Genomic DNA, 22,997 nt, shown 5'->3' on the forward strand with positions numbered 1-22,997 from the left:
TGACTGAACTTTAGGCCTAGATCTTTAGGCCTGGCTTTTCTCATGCACCAACATAACTTACTGGTTTTGGCGAGTCTACCCCAGGCCATTTCCTGCACGTCCTTTCAAATTCAAATTCAAATTCAAATTCAAATTCAAATTTTATTTGTCACGTACACAGTCATACACAGTACGATATGTAGTGAAATGCTTGGACAACTGCTCGTGACCTAAAGAAAACAAAAAAAAGGAAAGGCTATGAATAAGATAGGAAATAAATATGAAAAATTAAAAAGGGTAAATTTAACTAGGAAGGAATAAAATATAAATTAAGGTTAAAAATGAAATAACTGTACAACACAAATTAGAATGAAGGGTAAATTTAACTGGGAAGAATAAGATAAAATATATAAATTAAAGTTGAAAATAAAATAACTGTACAACAAAATACACAATACACAATATTGTGTATTGTGTATTTTCCTCATCTCTCCTGTCCACTCTTATGTCCTGTCAAGAAATCGACCATTCCTGTTTTAGAATTTCAGCCACCACTCATGTCTTTAAACTCTTCACTTTGATGGAAAATTATTGCAAACTGTGTTTGTGTGTATGAATTTCTCATTTTCTCAACAGCAGATCATCTGTTTGGTGTAACTTAAACAAAACAAAACAAAAAAGCAACAGCCTTCTCAAACCATACACACAAAGCTGTGTAGGTAAGTAACATTAAACTATGCCAAAGATGATGATACAGAAGGGGAAAATCTCTCATCTCTGATGTGCTCGGCGTTAGTCTTATTTCTTATCTCTGCTGCTATCAACAACCCATGATGCTTTGACCTTCACTGTGACTTAATATTACAGGGTGGCTCAGGGAGCCTTAACCTCATAATATTACGGGATGGCTCATGGGGCCTTGGCCTCATCATATTACAGGATGGCTCAGCACTGTAGCACTGTGGTAAAGGGGGAGGGGATGCAATCATTGGGGGAAGTCATAAAGGCAAAACCTTCTCCTGAAGGTTTGAGGACAAAGGTCAATGTTTAATCATTTTAGTTAAAAACATCAGCGAGTCCTTCTGGCCTAATGGCCACTGCTGTTGTTCCCCTCTGAGCCCCAACCTGAGCCTAAAGTGTATACAGTTGTTTTTCAGAGCATCTAGGGATTAGGCTGTCTCTATTACCTTGAGGAGGATTGTGGAGCAGAGGGGCATAACAGGCAGTAATGTTGGGTGGTCCCTAGAGCCAAAACGGGCATCTAAAGTCTCGCAGGACAGCCATCAGGGAGATGAAATTTGCTTTCAAATGTCTAGCTGATGAATAACCTGGACTTTATTCCCGACCAGATGGACAAAATAAGTGTTGCAAACAGAAAATCATCTTTTGATAAAGTCTCGTTATTATCCGTTGTGTTCACTTTAGCCCAGCAGTATTTAACTTAATGTATCTTTCTATCTGTGCTATATTTACAATAGAACAGTTTCCTCTTTTTGTTGTTTTCATTGCAATTGATTATTATAATATTTGTCAAAACAACCAAAAAAATTGTTAAATTTACAAAAAAGTTTCATTAACTTTGCAGTTGTTAGCACACCCTGGGAGGGTGTGCACTGGTGCAAAGGCTACTGCTGTGACTCATTAAAAAGGCACAGTAAAAATTTAGCAAAGGAAACATGTGGACTCTGTTACTCTTGTGGCTGTCCTCATTGCATATGTATGTGCCGCAGTTTTCCTTTCACACTGCAGAATTTGGAGAGGAGAATGTTGTAAATGTTTTAATGAATCTTTTACTTACACAATGAGAAGAAAACCAATATCCTACCTCGTCCACACTTACAACGAATGTGATAGCTGTTATTAGAATGAGCTTGGGGGACAGTTCACAGCCGTGAGCTGGGTGCTAAAGCATTCCCGTCCAAAATCATAACACAACAGGGTGGAGTTTAACCTAGAGCAATGCAGGTGGGGTTTATAAAATGCATGACAACTATGGATGTATGTGTCACCTGTCACTTATTCAGGATTTTGCAGAAGCTTTAAATTTATCGACTGTCCTTCTTGTTGTCACAGCTGGCTGTTTGTCAGATTCTTCCCTTTGACTGTAGTAAATGCTTTCAGCATCACACTACATGCTGGAAAAGTAAGATCAATGTGCATATTTGCCCACATGGCACAGCTGCGTTAACTTTATTAACATATAAAAGCTATGCTTATACTATATTATCTTTTTTAGGTTAAATATAACACACTATGCACGTGTGAAGTATTCCCACCCACGTCACTTCTGCTCATTTGTGCTGTTCTTGGTTGATTGTGTTGGCAATTATCGAAACAAAGACTGCATCTGTTTAAAAGAACAAGTGTGTTGCTGTTAAACCACTTTCCACTCACATCTGCACCTTTTTATAATTGTGTCAACACTCTAATTGGCCCTTTCAGTAAATCTAGACATATATGGTTGTCTTCTAATTGAGCCGCTACATATACTTTTTAATTTAGCATTTGTCATTTGTCACAGACCAATGTGAAAACAACTTTAGTGGGATTCTGAAGCTTTAAGAATAGAATAGAATAGAATAGAATGCCTTTATTGTCACTATATACATGTACAATGAGATACAGAGCATCGCTATATACACTATATACATATGAACAGTATTCAAAAATATAAAATGTACAAAAAGACAAATCAGAAAAATAAATAAATAGTGTTATATATTTACAGTGTGGGTTATTGCATGTAAATTAAGTATTGCACAGTGATGATAGTAGTTGTGCATAGAGGGAAGTCATTGGATTGGGGGGGTGGAGCTGTGTTGTCAGTTCCATTCTGCGCATCAGTAATTTGCAAACATCCACCTACCTATCCAGATAAGTTTTAAAAAAAACAGTCAGGTGGTTATATATGCAAAATGCCACTAGACTCAGGACCAGATGAAGACACTAATCTCAGAAGGCATTGTGAAATTTGAGACCTTACAAAATAACGAGACATGCTCTCAGCAAAATAATCTCTTGAACTGGCAAAGTACAGTTTAATGTCATTTTAATTTAATTGTTACATTCTTGCAGGCTACAAAATATTTTTTTATCTTTCTACAAAGCTTGACTAATCTTTTAGATAGTTTGGTGCATATACAAATTATTATAAGGAGATTTAAGCATATGATTAGTAAGACCGTATCATTTGGTTTTTACCAGCTAAGGAAGCTTTCTACAGCTCCGGCTGCTTTGGAGACTGCAGTGAGAGCATGTGTCTGGCTGTACCTAAGTTGACTTGCAAAGGCAGCAGGAGTGATCTCCTTCCTGGCCTCAGCCCAAAGGCTTCACAGAGGAGACGAGACACCTAACAAGTTTATATCAGTTGAATTACAAGTGAACTGCAGGCACAGGTGCTGTGGCTTTTATACAGGGTGAACCTCCAAGTGATAGTGTGAGTGATTTTCGAATGACCTGACTAGACTGAAGTGGAGGTCGAAGGTAATGGAGCTGTTTTAGAGGCCAGGCTTTACTCAGCAAGGTGTGGATGTAGAGATGCTGATCTGGGCTCAGAGACACCAAAGGGAAAGGAGGCCTGTGTCTGTGTGCGTGCGTGCGTGCGTGCGTGTGTGTGTGTGTGTGCAGGTATTACTCATGTTGTGGGGACCTAAATCTGTTTGCACAGTCGCATATGGAGACTAAAAGCAGGTTCCTGTTACATAAATCATTTAATTTTTAGGAAAGATTGGCGTTAGTGTTTGGGTAAGGCTAAGTGCAGATTATGCAAGTAATAGTTATGGTTACGTTTAGAAATGAATGAGCTTTATTAAACGAATGCAGCTCCATGGAGACACGACTGTGTGTATGTGTATGGACGAGATCACTGTGTATTTACCGTAGTTGTTGCCAGAGTGCTGCCAGAACTCTAGCTCTGACTGGATTAAAAAGACTTTTATTTTCTAATCTTATTAGCTTTAAGAAAATGTACTGCTCTGGTCCAGCAGACTGGGTGGCACGATCACCCTTCAACTGTCCTCTCCAATTGAGCCAAGTTTAAAACCCCATGATTAAAGTCTAACAATCCATTTGGCTACTGCCTGTGGCGGCACTGGTCTGGATGTTCCTTAGCTGTTTTAAGCAATACTAAGTCTGTATTTATGCCAGCATTTGCATCGCATCAAAAACCAAATAATGCCATACCCAGATTTCTCCCGTCCACACAAGCTTTGTTTCAGGTCCATTTTTAGCACTTGCAGCTAATTATTTAATAACATTTTTCTAGCATGCACCACTGGAAATATAACCTCATAAATCCTACAATATTTATCAATCAACAAAAATCATATTAATTCAACTTTTATTCCAGATTGTTCTCCTGGTGCTACTAGTGAGACCCACCCAACCATTCAAGAGCTTTCAATACATATTATTATACTATAATCAATATCATATATTTATAACGATGCATTTAAGAGGACAAAACTGTTTTCCCTGAAAAAAGGGCATCTGTTCCCTTTTGTTCCCTCTGTAATTTCTGCCCATGGTTTCACTGATATCACAGCAGTCTTTGAGGGTGTAGGCCAGTCAAATTTCAGAGGTGATGGTTGTGATTGTCCTTTTAACTATGGCTCTGCCCATCAGAGATAAACTTAAATATAAACCTCTGCAGTGTTTTGGTGCCCTAAACATATAAATGTATTACTCAGACTAGGCTCAGTCTTCTTACCAGCACATGGTCACACCACCAGACCGCTCTGCCTGAGCTGAGCTGTGTTAGCCTAAACTTTAGCTTGAGCTTTGAGACTGAGACATTGTTTGCTCAGTTGTTGGACCAATACAGAAAATCTGACAGAATGGAGAATTACTAACAGCACAGAGATCCCACAGAGCTCAGTGGTCAGGTGTTGTTGTACCCGGCAGCTCAGTATGTCAGTGTGAAGCGCGAAGGGAACAGCAAGACTTTTCCCAGGTTAGAAAAAGTGAGAAAACCACTCCACTTGACAACATTGATTTGTGAGGAGTGACTGGCCTGTGTGGGATTCCTCTTGAATCGTGGGAAGTGTGTTCTCAGCAAGCCCATCATCAGCGTAGCACCACATGTCTCACTGAAAATAAAAGCAGCCTGGAGAAGCTCACATTAGAAACAGGAAGGGCTTAAGCAGCTGGTGAGACAGTCCACTTTACCAGCTCATTCACCTCATTGATTTTCTTAATCAAAGGGTAAACTGATTTGCAGACCAGTGCTGTTGCATAAGCCTACAAAATGTACTTGATGCACTAAACAGACTGTTTCTGATCAAGGAAAAGAAATCTGTAGAGAAAGTTTCAATACACAAAGCCAGGAGTGTAGAAATATTTCATCATATTTGACTGAAACTTGACCTCTGTGTAGAGGTCAAGACAGAGGAGATCACAACTGAGATGTAGAAAAATCCAAAAAAGCACCACCCTGCTGATGGTGTCAAGACTCTGTGAGCTGTGGGAAGATGGACTGAAATAACGAAGCGTCCTGCCAGGCCCTACTGTACCTCTGCTTTGGGAGATATTTTTTCCACTTGTCAGTAATAGAGCAAAAAATGAGGCCTTTGAATATGGACCCTGTTTTTATTCCACTTGGCTGAAAATCAATAAATGCATTTAGATTAGTTTGTAAAGTATTGGTTAATAGTTTACAGGGCTTTTACACCTTTTAAATAAAATTGAAATGTTAGACAGAAAAAAAAATGGAACTGCACTAGATGAAGAAAACAACGGGTTCAACAACCAGGACGCTGGGTATTTTTCTCTAAAGCAGTCATTTCCAACCTGTGAGGCTTAGATCCTGCTGGTGGGAGGCAGAAAGAACAAAGGTTTTTATTTCAAAGCAAATTTCTTGTGAATCAATTTTCGGGTGAATGCTTTTTCCTCATGAAATAATTAGTAAGAGATGATACTGTGCACTCCAATAATTTATTGAAAATGCATGAAAAAGCAGCACAGCAGTGTTTTGGATTTTCTTCTGATGTCTGTAGCTAACTCTTAGGTCACAGTGTTCATCCATTTAAGTTTACAGGTCACAAACCTTAGAGTAGAATCTGCGCTATAAAAAATACAACAAAAACGCCTGTTTTTCACCACCTTTCAGGTTATATTGAAGAGGCGTGCATCATCCCCTGCCCTTCAGACTGTAAACTCAGTGAATGGTCCAACTGGTCACGCTGCAGCAAGTCCTGTGGGAGCGGAGTCAAAGTTCGCTCCAAATGGCTTCGGGAGAAGCCTTACAACGGAGGTCGGCCGTGTCCTAAACTGGACCACATCAACCAGGTACTGACAGCCAAACTAATCTACGTGCTAAGACATGCGAGCTGGTGGCTGAGCAGGAGATTAAAGTCAAAACTGAAGCTCTTTTCAGCTCACCATTGTTTAATATTTATGAGCTGAGCTACAATATGTCTGTAGTTATTACAAGTATGCTGCACATTATACATATCCAGCACTAGAGAGAAAGAAATAAATTAATTATTTATGACAATAAACTTGAGTCTGCAGAGCTTTCTCTTACCTTCCACTCATTATTGCTGCAGTCATTTTTTTCTGAGCAGCGACACTGCAAAAAGCAACGGGTGCTATAAATGGATCCCATCCACTGAATTAATGCCCCCAAATGTGCCAGTTGATTCCTTAAGGTTCTCTGATTTGCTCAAATGAAATGCTTTCCAGGCCTTAGAGTATCAGCAAGTACGCCTGGTAGTGTGTGAATCTGCTAAGTTCACACAGGTGTTTATGCCACAGGCTTTTCTGATTATGAACTCTTGAATGTTGCATTAATCATAGGTTTTGCACTGTATGAACAGTTGGCATCTGCTCATTAATCCATCTGTCTCCTTTTAATCCAACCCGATGCTCGCTGGATGTGACTCATTGCTACAGGCCCAGGTAAGAGTTGCTCTCCTCAGATAATTGCAATGTACTCACAGTGTCACCAGTGTCAGTAGGTCACTGACAGATAAATGTACACACTCACAATGTCATGAATGTAGCTAAACAAGGTCCTATAGGAGACTTGAGTTTTATTTATGCAGACATTTCTCAGTGGCAAAGCTTCTCTGGGGGCAGAAATAATCTCGTTGGCTGAGTTAAACCTCAGAGAGCTGAGCTAAAGAATCACAGTGTATTAGGCAAACCTTAACTGACAAACTTGCATGGCTAAGATGAAATATTAAAAAATAAATATATTTGTAGAGGCGACTTTTTTCATTTTGACCACGAGGATCATATTTGTTAGCTAAGCAAGCCTCTGAGACTTTGCCTGCAGCAAAAAAGTTTAGAAAAGAAACTGCAATCTGCTACATTTGATTTGCTGCTCTATCAACTTCAGAGTGTTTGTTATTTTTCTCAGGTGTATGAGGTGGTGCCGTGTCAAAGTGACTGCAAACAGTACGTGTGGGTGGCCGAGCCGTGGAGTGTGTGGAAAGTCAGCAATGTGGATTTGAAAGAAAACTGTGGAGAAGGTGTCCAGACCAGAAGAGTCAGGTATTTGTCAGATTGCCTGCCATTGTGGCTTTGCTTATTTGTTTTCAGTGTTTACCAAAAAAATTTTATTGTAATTGAGCATGGCATTTATTCAGGCAGGCCACAAAGTTAAGCTCAGCCTCAATCCTGGCAGATCAGCAGATATCAGCTGCAGCCAGCATTAACTGATGACTCAGCTGTTTGTGCTTCACAGCAAATCTCATACAGGGTTTTTTATTTAAGCCACACTGGGGTGGCTACAGTTGCTATGCAAGCCACTTTGCAGCCCACAAACTTTCCAGCTCCTCCTTTCATTCTATGCCTGACTTATTCAGTGTGTTATATGTTGTCACTGATGCTCTGTTCCATATGAGGCTCTCATTACTTATGCAAAGCTTAATGCAGGGGTGTCCAACTCCAGTCCTCGAGAGCTACTGTCCTGCAGCTTTTAGATGCATCCTTACTCCAATATAGCTGAATCAAATGGTTGGATTACCTCTTCAGCATGCCATCAAGTTTGACAAAGGCCTGATAATAAGCCATTCATTTGATTCAAGTGTGTCGGAACAAAGATGCATCCAAAAGCTGCAGGACGGTAGCTCTCGAGGACTGGAGTTGGACATAATGATAGCATAGAGGCCCCACACAACCATAACACCTGTTAAAATCATTGCAGATTTAAATAATCTTATTTTTACTGACTGAATTTTATTTGGTGTCTTTTAGAGTTGAAATAATTACAACCCCACTACAGTTTTAAAATGTGACAAATTGATTCTGCTTTTCTTAATTCAGTTATTCAATAATTGGTGTTCCTATGGCACACCATTAAAGTACACAAACATATGCACATTTTCTGTTTTTGGAAAATCATTATCTGGTACTGATCAGCTGATGAAGTAGATTGAATTACTCAAAACAAAAACATCTTAAAAACAGTGGATTGAAACACACATACATGGGAGCAACTCTGCTTGAAAAGATATCAACATATACAGTCCTGATAATAACCAACCTGGCATCTTAGCATGATTGTTGGTGGTCCATTAAGCTGCTAGAGCGGCTAATGTACAGTCAGAGTGAGTAAAAATGCTAATGACCTCAGCTGAGTTGTCCCTCCTTAGAGCAGGGGAAATTAATACTGTAAATGGCCGACTGGGGTGTAACGAGCTGCAATTTAAATAAAATATCATGACTGAGGTCGTTGAGGAAATCCAGGTTCTGGTTTAATTGAAAAAAACAATTTACTTTTTACTTATGTAAAAAAATGTTTTTGTTAAAACTTACAATAAAAGTTAAAATAAAGGTGAAACTAGACTTTTTTTATAGACCTGACCTCACCTACTCTGGGGGATCCACCCTGCCGTGTGAGAAGCACATAGGTTGTCAGGTACTTCATGTACCTGTCAGCTCCCTGTCCAGTTAAAACACACTGTCTGACTATTTCTTTCTTTGCACCACAACAGCAGAATTGCTAAAACAAGGTCAAACTCTGGGTGTTTCTTGCCCGATCCCACAGGTGCATGCTCAACACAATTGACGGCCCATCTGAGCCCGTCGAGGACTACCTGTGCGACCCGGAGGAGATGCCCTTGGGGGCCAGGGAAAGCCGGCTGCCCTGCCCTGAGGACTGTGTCCTCAGCGACTGGGGACCCTGGAGTCGCTGCACCCTGGTGAGAGCTGAACCCACATCAGAAAGCAGCAGCTCAGCTGTCTGGCACAGAGCAGATATGGCAGGGTCAGATTTCTGTAAAAGTCCACTGATATGATTTTCTTGTTGGAAAAAATTTTCTGAGGTTCAGGAATTCAAAGCGTGGCTGTACTGTATCATTGTGAGCAGTGTGTGAATCTTTGTCAACAGGTTATTTCTCATCCACCAAGGAGGAATAAAAGAGATATATGAACTGGGAAGAAGGAGAAAAATGGCTTATATATCACCTATATTACACTGTACTCACTGTGCATTCAGCAGGGAGGGAACATGATTTATGATAAAGATTCAGGAGCATGTAGAGCCACACACACACACACCTGGATATATTTCAGCAGTAATGTAGCAGCAAACATAAAAGCTGGGGCTAAAAATATTGCAGCTAATTTGTGAACATGATTTGGCAGACAACCAAAAATAGTCTTACACAAGACCACAAATTCAGTTTGTAAAAAATTACTTCACTGTAAAAAAGTTATGGTAAATTAAATATAACTGATATTGGTCTACAGCTGAGACAGTTTCCTATTCCATGGTGACTTCATATTTGTAAAAAGACAGCAGCCCCTGCAATCAGCACACACCTACAGGCTGCAGCACACACGCAATGTTCATTCTTTTTGCAAAAACTTCCAAAGGTGTCAGAACATCCTGTTCAACTCCTCCGCCCGACACCTCCGTTTGATGGTAAAAAGCCGCTTTAACTGCTCTGGTTTCACCCGCTGTTCTCACAGCAGCACCCTGGCCATTGTTAATCACACCCCATTCTCTCCCAAAGTGCTTGACGCACCATCTTCCCACAATTCCAGTCTCGACGTGGAGTCTGCAGTGGCACCAGCAGGGCCTCTCACATGTTTTATTCATCATGCCAGCAATGGAGTTATTCAAAAGGCTGTCATTTTCTCCCCCAACTCTCTTCTCTGCGAGCAATGACCGTGTAGAGTCTGGTGATTTACCATTCCAGTAGAATATCTGTTTCAGCCCTCCTGTAAACTCCTGCTGGAACAAAAACATCGAATTCCACATTTTGGGAAAGAAAGAGTCTTATTTAAAGGCATTCCTCCAGGCGTAGGAAAGCCATCGGAGAACATCTTGACATTAACATTTTAAATGAATCACGGCCCAATAACTTCATAAATAATTCTAACACATTTAGTGCCTTCAATCATCAAAACACATGAACACCATGGCTGCAGGAACGCTATGACTTTGTTCCGGGTCAAGGATATGCCTCCATTCACTTCTTATCACTCGCTACAATATGGCCTGTTTAATCATTTATGCATTCTAATGGCTCAGGTTTTTAATGGGAAGTCTCTGTTTCAGCCCTGTACCAGAAGTAACTATCGAGTGCGGACAGCATACACCATTCGACCCCCCAGCGTAGGAAGAGAGTGTCCAGACACGACCGAAAAGGAGCCCTGCAGCCTTAACCTCAACTGTTTCAACTACTTCTACAACATCACAGGTAAAAGGAAATGTTGAAGAAGCCCAGGTTTATAGCCTAACCCACACTCATTGGTTGGTTTAAAATGGCACACTGAATCTCCCCAAAAAGGATGTACTGATATAAAAGTCAAAGGGCTTTTTTGCTGGTTATTAATAGAGAAACAATCATCAGCTAATAGCAGCTGTTTTTTTAACAATAATCAGGTGGAGAAAGAAAAGCGTCTTACAGACAGTTCATGGCAGGAAAGGCACAGACTCTTGGGACTATTAATGGTCTGTTGTAGTTACTGCAGTCATGTTGTGTTTGCTCCTTGAGTATTGTGATTGTACAATATGTTTTTATGGCTCAGAACAGCAGGACGCTCCACACATTGTCTTGGAGAAGGTCCTGGCTCACTTGAGCCTTCCAGACTATAAAAGCTAGCCCAGACAAACTGCTAATAGCTGTTTTTTTTCGTATCTTTTATTTAGACTCCTTCCAAGCCACATACAAAGAGCAGGTTTGTGAATTCCTGTGTCTTCCTCCCCTCACGCAGATGGCTGCCCCTCCCTGAGCCTGATGTTCTTTTTTCCCACTGTTGCCAAAACATTTGCTCATAGGGGATCATCTGATTGTTGGGGTTTACCCTGTTTTCTTAGTATTATTTTAGCGTCTTTACCTTAGAATATAAAGCGCTGAGAGGCAACTGTTGTTGTCATTTGGCGCTGTATAAATAAAATTCATGTTCATGCATGTTCAGGATTTTGGCCTGGGTGTCTCACACCAGAAGTTGCTGTGGCGATGATACATCTAACCAGTGTTAATGTTCAGTTAATATGTGAATGTTTAACAATGCCATGGTGATGTAACTGCGTGGTGGCATGGTGACGCAGGAGTTCCTTAAAATAGTAGAGATGTGCTATTAATCATCAAGTCCTTACTGTGAGAAGTAAAAAGAAGTATTCTGGACTTTTTAGGTTTGTCTGTGTTATTTCACTACATTTCTGAGTGGATGAGGATGATTAACACGGGGATTGTGGCCCCCTGGCAGTCTGCATCATCACGTATTTCCTGAAAATGGCAGCATTGCTGCTGCTTGTGTGATTTCTGGGCTGCTGTCAGTGATGTGAACCAAATCTGAACCAAATCAGTGACATGAAAATCAGCCCCTTAAATGTAAGCCTTAAAATGCAGCATCCATTTCAGATTGAGCCCCTCACGGGATGAGCGATCAATAAACAGCTCATCTATTTTCTTTTTTTCCATTATCCTTATCGCTTTTGTTTCATTCTAGTAGGATAATTGCAGACCATGCGGGGTGTTATCAAAACCTTGTATAATGGCAATGTAACGTTAATAGGACTGTTTTGAGTCCAGCTCACAGCTGGTCTTCACAATGCTCGTCTCTAAAAGCCGGCTATTTATTGGTTGGTTGTTTATCTCTTTAGCGCCGGTTTGCACAGGGAGGTTGAATAGGCACACATTAAGTTTGATTTCTCTGCAGCTACAACCATTAAAGCCTGGAAGAGTACAAGTAAACCAGTTGGCTGCAGGCCACTGTGGTTAAATGCCTTGCTCAGTGGCACCTCTGTGTGTGACTGCTTAGAACAGAAAACATTTCTGATTAACTGTAAACAGAAAGATTTCCAAAATAGATTTGAGCTGGCAGCCTACCCGAGCCTCCCCCTCGAATCCTCGGGACATCACAGCTCCACCTCACATGTCACTGAGGTTATGCATTAATGTTTCATTTTGGAAACTGTAAGAAACAATTTCAATAGAAGCGAATAAAAGCAGAGTTTGGCACTCACTTAGTTTGGAAGCCCACCCTCCTGCTCCCTCTGCTCTTTGGAAGAGGTGACACATTATCCCAACTGCTGAGTTCACAGTGGCATGCAGGTATCCTGGGGTATATGTACTTAATATATGAGCAGAAATTATTATTGGGTATTCTTTTTCCATTGTTGATGCAGAGATCATCCAAGCTGCTCCTTCCTGCAACGTTTCTCTCCTTTCCTTGCTGCCTTTCTCTCTGTCTCTTACTGTCAGTCTTTCTTGTTGCGATCTCCCTATTTCCAGTCCCCAGAGTGCCACAAAGCTCCTCAGCAGAAGGAGACACAATTTCCCGAGTTGAGCTTGCAAACGAGCTCACTGCAGCTAAAAACAGCCGCTCATCGCACGGCGCTCTTCGTGAGTGATACCTCAGCCTCCCCGTTGTTGCAAGTTTTTTTCTTTTACTTCTTCTTTTTTTTAAGCAGCACTGTGGTTGTTTAAAGGCAGTGAAACCCCAAGTCTGGAATAAAATGCTGCTTTTTCCCTTCACAGAAATAATTTTCTCAGGGTGCCAAGTTCTGCTTCCTAAATCTTTGGATTTTTCTGTTCATATTCAGCTTTTAAATTCTGCTTATTTTTCAAAGGAGGCGACTCAAATCAGACCAAATGGCCACACAACGCAATTCCGCCATAAAAAGACACTAATGGCAGCCAGATTTAATAATAATGGATTGGATTTATACAGCGCTTTTCAAGGCACCCAAAGCGCTTTACAATACCACTATTCATTCACTGGTGGAGGCAGCTACAGTTGTAGCCACAGCTGCCCTGGGGCAGACTGACAGAAGCGAGGCTGCCATATCGCGCCATCGGCCCCTCTGGCCAACACCAGTAGGCAAGTAGGGTAAAGTGTCTTGCCCAAGGACACAACGACCAGGACAGAGAGCCCAGGGATCAAACCGGCGACCTTCTGGTTACAGATGCGATTCCCAACCCCCTGAGCCACGGTCGCCCAGGGGGTCCATATTTATTGGATATAAGTGAGATGTTAGAAATCTTAAATGACCTCTTTGCAGGCATCTGTTTTTAAAAGTCATCTTCAACAGCCAGAAGCTATAAAGACTCCAGAAATACAACAAAGCCACACTGATTATTTTTAAAGAGGTGGCAGAAGGAGACGAAGAATGTAATGCCACAAAGGTAATGAGCTGAAGTCAAAGTTACAGTGTGGCAAGTACAAGGCATGCGCACTGCTCTGCTGAGTCATCTGGCAGCTTAAAATGGTTCATTTATATGCTTGGCATGTGTATCCTAAAAGGTCTATGTAGTTTCTGCTCTCTGATGGCTGGGAAATTTTAGTGTGTCAGCAGTGGAGTTAGTAATTAACTTGATCGTGTCGCATTGTGTCAATACGTCATATCAAAAACTCTACCAATTAATTGATGTTTTATATAAAAATCCTTGTTCTTGTCCTTGCTGGGAGACTCTGTGTATGAGCGTACTGTATAAAAGCTTAAGGTAAGCAACTTTCAGAGAGGAATGAGACAACATAAAGCGACAATGCATTTTTGTGTGCTCCCCCATAAAAAGCCGAAGACAGACTACGGTTGTTTCTCACTGTTTGGGATTTATTCTCTCTGAAGTGTAAAGACTTTGTGACAGCTGAGGCATTCGAACACTTCTAAACAGCGTCTCCTTGTGTTTTGTCCCCTCCACATCATCCCGCTTGAACTGAAAATACATCTAAGTACAGAGGCAGAACACTTGTGAAAGGCTGGTTTCTTGTGACTTCAATGCTTCCTCCTCTTCTTTTCGCTTCTTGCTCTCATCTAAATCATGACACCCTCTCACCTGCCTTCCAGCTCTGCTCGCACTCAGGGTGGTAAAATCAACAGCTGCAACCTGCTGAACGCTGGCAAATATTTGATATGTGGTAAAGTTATGTGCTCTCAAAGCAGGCAGATAACAGTTGTATTGTAAGGGTCATTTAATGCTGTAAAACACAGTGCACTTGATGCCAGGATTACCTTTTACGTGATAGCTTATTAGTGAACGCTGCTATTTAATAACTATATTAATTAAGTAAGTAAAGTAAGTAAAATTTTATTTGTATAGCACCTTTCAAGACAGAAATCACAAAGTGCTTCACAGAAAAGCTAAAACATAAAAACAGAAATCAACCAAAAGCAAGTTTAAAAAGATAGTGGTTTCATTTAAAAAACAGCTAAAAACCTGAGTCCACAGATCTCAGGCTTAAAGGAAGGGAGTTCCAGAGTCTGGGGGCCACAGTTACAAACGCCCTATCACCTTTCGTTTTCAGCCCGTATGCTAGACGACCAGCAAGCCCTGATCACATGACCTCAGGGACCTGCTGGGGATGTAATGATGTAAAAGATCTCTGATATAGGTTGGTGCTTGTCCATGCAGAGCCCTGAATGTCAAAGTCAAAATCTTGAAGTTGGTTCTGAATTTTATGGGGAGCCAGTGCAACTGGATCAGCAGGGGTGTAACGTGGGAGTATTTAGAAGATTTGGTCAGAAGCTTTGCGGCAGCGTTCTAAACAACTTGCAAATGATCCACAGAGGCTTTACTTAAACAAGTGAACAAAGAATTGCAATAATCCAAATGAGATGAGACAAATGCATGGATGACCATTTCTAGTTCTGAGTGTGAAACAATGGGACTCAGCTTAGCAATATTTTTTAAAGGATAAAAACAGGAGCGAACCAATAAATTAGCATGAGTGTCCAAAGTCAGAGCTGAGTCAAAAGTTACACCAAGGTTCCTGATAGAAGGTTTGGCAAATGTCAACCAGTCCAAAGCAGACCCTGATATACCCACCCAATGTCTCAGCCTATCTAGCAAAATGTGATGGTCAACAGTATCAAAGGCAGGCGTCAAGTCCAACATCAGCAAGGCAGAGCATTCTCCTGCATAATTCATCAGGATGTCACTGGAGAGACTCTAATAAGTGCCGTTTCAGTAGAGTGTGCTCTACGAAAACCAGACTGGAATTTATCCAGAATGCTGTGTTCATCTAGAACAGATAGAATTAACTATATTAAATAATCATTAATCAAGTAAGCGCTGTGTTCTGTCACAAACCCGCAGATCCTTATCACCCAGCTTAGCAGTTCCTCTCAGTTATTCGGAGCATTTAGCATCTTTCAGCTCATTATTTTGGTATCCAGCATCCAACTGTGTTTGTGCACTCAGAGAACTTACATCAAGGTTTTATTTGCAGACTGAGCAGCTGTTTTTGGTGCCAAAAAAGCCTTTGAAAAGCTGCAGAACCACAGAGCTAGCACCTAGCAGGCAAATGTACCAAAGCTGTATAGTAACTAAACAGCCAGAATTTTCTTTAAGTCATTTGTAAAATGAAACTGTGCTGAAATGATTTGTAGAAATTGTGGTTTTGTCAACAAATATAACTCCAAATAAATGCTACTGTTGATTCGCAGCATCTGTGATCGTTTCTGCCTCCAAGTTGCGAAAATTACAAATTGAGGACTTGTCTTAAATGAAGACTTTCTCAAGAATTCATTTGAGAATCAAAGAAGAACTATTCAAGTTGATGTGGTACGCTATAATAAAAGTAATCAACTTTAGAAAGAATTTGCATAATGGAATAATCCAACTTTGACACATTTGGGAGAACACAGTCTCAGTTCAATTAAATAGCACATTTAATGCTTTCAGTGCAAATCATATCTATTCAGATCATATTTCAGAACTTATTTACAGTTTCCTTAAAGATCTGGATGCCATGCTTGATTTGTTTGTTGAAGCTTTAGAACAGCTCTTTGTTTTACTGCCAGTGCTATTGGTAAGCCTTTTGTAGAGTTGCACTCATAAAGTTCAGGGCAACGTTGCAGTGCTGTCTTTGTGCTGGATTATTCAACAGTGTTTATTTTCAGTTATTTGCAGAAAACAAACTGAAATTAGTTATTTAAACCACAGCAGATGCCAAGTCTTTGCATATTTATTCAACTTATTATCTGGTGTTATTTATATTTTCTGTGAGAGAGCCATTGTTGCTCCGAAAGCTTGACATTTTCCATTTTGTGAGTGTGATAAAGAAAAAGGAACAAAGCGAGATTGTTTCTCTATACGACCTTTCCGATTATGTTTCAGGCTACATGTACTGTGTAAAAATAAATCCTCGTAGTATTAAAAAAAACATCGTGCTGGGCATCACTACAAAGTACAAGAAGTTCCCAGGCTGTTGCTGCAGCACAGAAAAAAATGTGCCTGGAGTCAGCATTGAAAATGAAGTTGTACAAACAAACATCAGGACCTGTGTTAGAATCACTACCATCCTTAGAATCTGCATTGTGTCGAATACTCCAAGCATGCTATTCAGCTGGCCCAAATGTAACCGTTCACCATGAACAAACCATCAACAGCCATCAGATCAGGAGTATCCTGTAGCACTTCTGCATTCTCACGGTTGCACATACAAATTTCTCTTCCAGGACTAGACTGTCATTTTCGAGCTTCACTCCTAACACCCTGAACTGTCTAAAGAGGACCCTTTGGAGCCAACTTCTTGACATGAACCAACATGGCAGCTCACAGCTTGTCTTTACAAGCAAGTTTTTTGGCTTTTGGCTTCTTCTCGCCTGCCTTTCTTGGCAGATTTAACTTCTGAATTTCAAGTTGAAGATCCTCCTTTTGACAATGCAAAAAAATCCAGCTTACGTTGCAGGTGGTATTTATATAACAGGACTGCCACTGGGCATTCCAAACACTAGGAAGAGGTATGCCACTGGGTATAAGGTGACTTCTTCAAAGGGGGTCATGGCAAATTGCTGTTCGTAGGCACAAACAGCAGTGCCGTCTTCAGCGGTGATTCTCAATATTTGTGTTAATAATTTTAATGTTAAAACTAGTAAAATTGTGAATATGTTTTGTTTCTCTTCAGACTGGAGTACGTGTCAGCTGAGTCCAAACGCTGTCTGTGGCGGCGGCATCAAAACCCGGATGCTTGACTGCGTTCGCAGCGATGGCAAATCGGTGGATATAAAATTCTGTGAAGAGGTGAGACTGGAAAATCCTTCAGGTGTTTGCTTTTGGACCTTCCCTTTTTGTTTCTTGGAAGAATCCAATTTTACTTTCTTTGTTTGACACTCTAATTTCTTTTCTTAATGACGTGATCACATAACTCATTAAAATATATTATCGCACCGTTCCAGTACTATTCAGCCCGAAGCAACATGAAATATTTAAGAATATTCCCATGCAGAGATTGTTGTCGTTGCTTCTGGCTGGGCGTTTTATTCATTCATAATGTGTCAACTCCATGTAATTGTAGCCGGCGGGCTGTGGCAGAGCCTTCCCCACAGCTATTTAACCCTTGGCCCACTTCATCATCTGGTTCATTCACAAAAACACACTGTGTCAGGATGGTTTTCACAGCAGCCTTTATAATCCAATTCAGCTGGCCGGAAACCTGCCCTTTGCCAGAACAGAGACTTCTGGGAGTTGCAGTACTGAGAGGTCAAGTCAGTGTCTGACCATAGCAGATTGAGTTTGCAGCGTAATGATTGGTTGTCTGTTATGTGAATGATTTGATGATGTGCTGTTTGAAACATGTGCTGCAGATGAATTTGGAGAAGAAGTGGCAGATGAACATCTCCTGTGTGGTCGAGTGTCCTGTCAACTGTCAGCTGTTGGAGTGGTCGGCCTGGTCAGAGTGTTCACAGACCTGCGGTCTAGAAGGTGAGAATTTCACACACACGTTTTTGTCCCGAGCAGCTTCCAGTGCCATCAAAATCCAGGAGTATGAAATCGGTAACCTTTCACGAACAAGACAACTTTTCTAAACACTGCGCCTCCTTTTCATCATTAATTGCACATTAATCTTACTGATTTACTTCCATTGCTCTTTTCAAGTGCAATAATGAGATTACACTGGAGTAAAGGCAAATGCCAACATAAACAAGTAAACGAGATAAATAAGTTCAGGCAAAATAATGAAGCACATATACGTTTAAGATGGTCTATAAATGTTTTAAGACGTGTTATAAAAGAGGATGCCAGATTGTAAAGTTGCACTTCAGTCTTAATGGCAAATGGCCAAACATAGATTCTTGAATTTGCAACAGACGACTAAAGCTAAAACAGGTGAAACACAGGCTCCTGACGCACACTTGTAATTCACCTGGTAGAGCAGGTGGCCCAGGTACCATGTATCCCATTTGCTGTCTGTCACTCATGCTCTCTCCCCTCACTTTTCTGTCTGTGCTACACTGTCCTATCAAATAAAAAATAATGACCATTTCCAACCACCTTACATTCCTGTTGCTTTATCTATATTTACCATTTATCTGTTGAAAAAACAAGATCCAACTGTGATAACAGAGCTATTATTGTTTTTACCTCCTTAGTCCGTCTTTACTGTAGCAAGAACTGCCAAACAAGCAGTTTTTAGTACTTAGTACTATGTCTACCCATCCATCTGTGTGTCTGTCTGTGCAGGATGCAGTTTTATGTAAACTCTTGGCAGCTTTACCAAACTTTACAGGTGTGCATTTGAAATCAAAACGTGGGCCAAGTTTATTGATAGGTGTAGTCTAAAAACTCATTGTTCCCACAGCTGGTGTGACCACATATTGGAGTGTGGTCAATTGTGTACATGTGTGTGGTGCATTTAAAAAAATGTAACTGTAGGAGAGGATTTTTTTTTCTTGCAGAGTTTGAGATATTCCTTATTTATCTGATACTAGGCCCTCACACGTCATCTGAAACAAGCCATTTAAGCTTCTCCTCCTCCCTTTCTTATGATTTACTGGCTCCCACAAACAGAAGAGAAGAAGTGTTTATGAGATGACCATGTGAAGGAAATGTATGCTCACTGATGTACAGAGTCAGGAGGAATAAACTGTCTGAAACAGGGAATTACTTGTAGAAACACTGACCTTTGAAACTGGCCATGTTTAATGTCCCCAAGTGTAACTATATGTAACCAGTGTGTAACAAAAATACTAGAGGATGCCAAACTGCAAAAGGAGGATGGGTAACCACAATGAAGACACATCTGCAGAAATGATGGAACAATGTTCTGGTTGTATTAAAATGTTGTGCTTTGTATCACAACCAACAACAATAATCAAAATGATGTGCATGCACAGAGACCAAGAAAGTAAAATAAAGTCAGACCAGGGTCTTTTAAATGTCAGTGCTATCCAGTTCACGCCTGCTGGCTTATCTGGGCAGTTTATTAGTGTGAAATTAGCCAAACAAAGGATGGATGTTTTGCACAGTCTGTCCTACCACAATTTAGGGAATTAGATTGAGTTCCATATGAGCTGTGGCTCGACAGCCATTGTAATAAAAGATCAGCGTACTTCTATGGATTTCCAGAAGGTCTGTGGACTCTCAGTTTGTTTAATTTGGGGGTTTTTTTTAATCTCCAACTACAAAAGAAACCTGACCTAGGAGCAAGGTCAGAGTTATTTCACATGCATGCTGATGTGGGACTAAGCAGCCTTACCAGTGTAACCAAAATGGGAACAGTTAAAGGCGGGACAAAAAATTCTATTGATTAAAAATTAAATTATCCATCCAGGTCAGAAACTAATGATAAATAAATAACAAAAACCAAATTACTAATTCCTACAAAAAGTTTCTACTTCTGTTTCTTACTGTGGGCTACATACATGTTATGTACACATGGTACCAAAGCGTGTATTTGGGAGACACGCATCTCAGACATTTCCAAATGTAGCTAGCTAGAAAAACTCCCACAAACAAAGCAGAGGGAGTTTTTATTTAAGTCAAAGTTACTGTGTTATAGTCTTTCCAAATGACCATAGAAAATTTGTCGTCCTGTTGCCTAGTTGTTGTTCCAGGAGTTCACACAATTGATTCTGTCCCATTATATGTTCCTGCTCCTCAGGGCCGAGGGAGCCCTTTGAAGAAAGGGCGCTACAGCAATAGTTGGTAAATCAAAAGGAATAAGATAAAAAAAGTTTTTTTTTACAAAAAATAAAAAAGGGCAAAGGCGGGGACCTTATTTGATGTGCGTTTTTTCTGTGTATGTGTGGGGGAAGTTTTTTTTTTTTATTGGAGTGGGATATGAAATTGTACAGTTTGCGTGTCAATGTGTGGGAACGCTGGTTGTTTTATTCAATTCAATTCAATTTTATTTATATAGCGCCAAATCACAACAAAAGTCGCCTCAAGGCGCTTCATAGATACAGAGAAAAACCCAACAATCATATGACCCCCTATGAGCAAGCACTTTGGCAACAGTGGGAAGGAAAAACTCCCTTTTAACAGGAAGAAACCTCCGGCAGAACCAAGCTCAGGGAGGGGCGGCCATCTGCTGCGACCGGTTGGGGTGAGAGAAGGAAGACAGGATAAAGACATGCTGTGGAAGAGAGACAGAGGTTAATAACAGATATGATTCAATGCAGAGAGGTCTATTAATACATAGTGAGTGAGAAAGGTGACTGGAAAGGAAAAACTCAATGCATCATGGGAATCCCCCGGCAGCCTACATCTATTGCAGCATAACAAAGGGAGGATTCAGGGTCACCTGGTCCAGCCCTAACTATATGCTTTAGAAAAAAGGAAAGTTTTAAGCCTAATCTTAAAAGTAGAGATAGTGTCTGTCTCCCGAATCCAAACTGGAAGCTGGTTCCACAGAAGAGGGGCCTGAAAACTGAAGGCTCTCCCTCCCATTCTACTTTTAAATACTCTAGGAACAACAAGTAGGCCTGCAGAGCGAGAGCGGAGCGCTCTAATAGGGTGATATGGTACTACAAGGTCATTAAGATAAGATGGGGCCTGATTATTTAAGACCTTGTATGTGAGGAGCAGGATTTTGAATTCAATTCTGGATTTAACAGGAAGCCAATGAAGGGAAGCCAAAACAGGAGAAATATGCTCTCTCTTTCTAGTCCCTGTCAGGACTCTTGCTGCAGCATTTTGGATTAGCTGAAGGCTTTTCAGTGAGTTTTTTGGACATCCTGGTAATAATGAATTACAGTAGTCCAGCCTGGAAGTAATAAATGCATGAACTAGTTTTTCAGCGTCACTCTGAGACAGGATATTTCTAATTTTAGAGATGTTGCGCAAATGGAAGAAAGCAGTCTTACATATTTGTTTAATATGTGCGTTGAAGGACATGTCCTGGTCAAAAATGACTCCAAGGTTCCTCACCGCGTTACTGGAGGCCAAGGTAATGCCATCCAGAGTAAGAATCTGATTAGATACCATATTTCTAAGATTTTCAGGGCCGAGTACAATAACCTCAGTTTTATCTGAATTAAGAAGCAGAAAGTTAGCGGCCATCCAGGTCTTTATGTCTTTAAGACATTCCTGCAGTTTAACTAATTGGTGTGTGTTATCTGGCTTCATGGACAGATAGAGCTGGGTGTCATCTGCATAGCAGTGAAAATGTATGCTATGTCTTCTAATGATACTGCCTAAGGGAAGCATGTATAATGTAAACAGAATTGGTCCTAGCACTGAACCCTGTGGAACTCCATAATTAACCTCAGTGTGTGAAGAGGACTCTCCATTTACATGCACGAATTGGAGTCTATTAGATAGATATGATACAAACCACTGCAGCGCAGTACTTGTAATACCTACAGCATGTTCTAATCGCTCTAATAGGATATTATGATCAACAGTATCGAACGCTGCACTGAGGTCTAGCAGGACAAGCACAGAGATGAGTCCACTGTCAGAGGCCATAAGAAGATCATTTGTAACCTTCACTAAAGCTGTTTCTGTGCTGTGCTGAGCTCTGAAACCTGACTGAAACTCTTCAAATAAACCATTCCTCTGCAGATGATCTGTTAGCTGTTTGACAACTACTCTTTCAAGGATTTTTGATATGAAAGGAAGGTTGGAGATTGGCCTATAATTAGCTAAGACTGCTGGGTCTAGAGATGGCTTTTTGAGTAAAGGTTTAACTACAGCCAGCTTGAAGGCCTGTGGTACATAGCCGATTATTAGAGATAGGTTGATCATATTTAAGATCGAAGAATTAATTAATGGCAGGACTTCTTTGAGCAGTTTTGTAGGAATGGGGTCTAAAAGACACGTTGATGGTTTGGAGGAAGTAATTATTGAAGTTAACTCAGAAAGATCAATTGGAGAAAAAGAGTCTAACTTAATATCAATGGTACTAAGAGTAGCTGTAGATAATATTACATCTGTGGGATGATTATTGGTAATTTTTTCTCTAATGATAAAAATTTTATTTGTGAAGAAGTTCATGAAGTCATTACTAGTTAACGTTAAAGGGATGGTTGGCTCAAAAGAGCTCTGACTTTTTGTCAGCCTGGCTACAGTGCTGAAGAGAAACCTAGGGTTGTTCTTATTTTCTTCAATCAGTGATGAATAGTAAGATGTTCTGGCTTTGCGGAGGGCTTTCTTATAAAGCAGCAAACTATTTCTCCAGGCTAAATGATGATCCTCTAGATTTGTGACACGCCATTTCCTCTCCAGATTACGAGTCATCTGCTTTAGGGTACGTGTTTCAGAATTATACCACGGAGTCAGGTACTTCTGATTTGAGGCCTTAGTTTTCACAGGAGCTACAGTATCCAGAGTCGTACGTAGTGAGGAGGTGAAATTATTAACAAGATAATCGACCTCTGTTGGGGTAGCGTT

At 40.6% G+C, this 22,997-nt stretch overlaps 1 protein-coding gene across 2 annotated transcripts in view; it reads left to right on the top strand.

Moving 5' to 3' along the window:
* thsd7ab (thrombospondin, type I, domain containing 7Ab) overlaps nucleotides 1-22,997 on the top strand; it is a 211,001-nt gene that overhangs the window by 149,882 nt on the left and 38,122 nt on the right. For both annotated transcript variants that reach the window (XM_085292562.1, XM_085292561.1), the window contains 7 exons: nucleotides 6,086-6,264; nucleotides 6,871-6,876; nucleotides 7,340-7,473; nucleotides 8,972-9,125; nucleotides 10,490-10,631; nucleotides 17,290-17,405; nucleotides 17,969-18,086. In XM_085292562.1, coding sequence (XP_085148688.1) covers nucleotides 6,086-6,264; nucleotides 6,871-6,876; nucleotides 7,340-7,473; nucleotides 8,972-9,125; nucleotides 10,490-10,631; nucleotides 17,290-17,405; nucleotides 17,969-18,086 — 849 coding nt within the window. The remainder of the gene's footprint in view (nucleotides 1-6,085; nucleotides 6,265-6,870; nucleotides 6,877-7,339; nucleotides 7,474-8,971; nucleotides 9,126-10,489; nucleotides 10,632-17,289; nucleotides 17,406-17,968; nucleotides 18,087-22,997) is intronic.

Source organism: Mchenga conophoros, linkage group LG11 (genome assembly GCF_057382185.1).
Source record: "Mchenga conophoros isolate Kocher_MC1m ecotype Shallow Benthic linkage group LG11, M_conophoros_male_GT1.1, whole genome shotgun sequence".
In the NCBI taxonomy this organism is placed as follows: Eukaryota; Metazoa; Chordata; class Actinopteri; order Cichliformes; family Cichlidae; genus Mchenga; species Mchenga conophoros.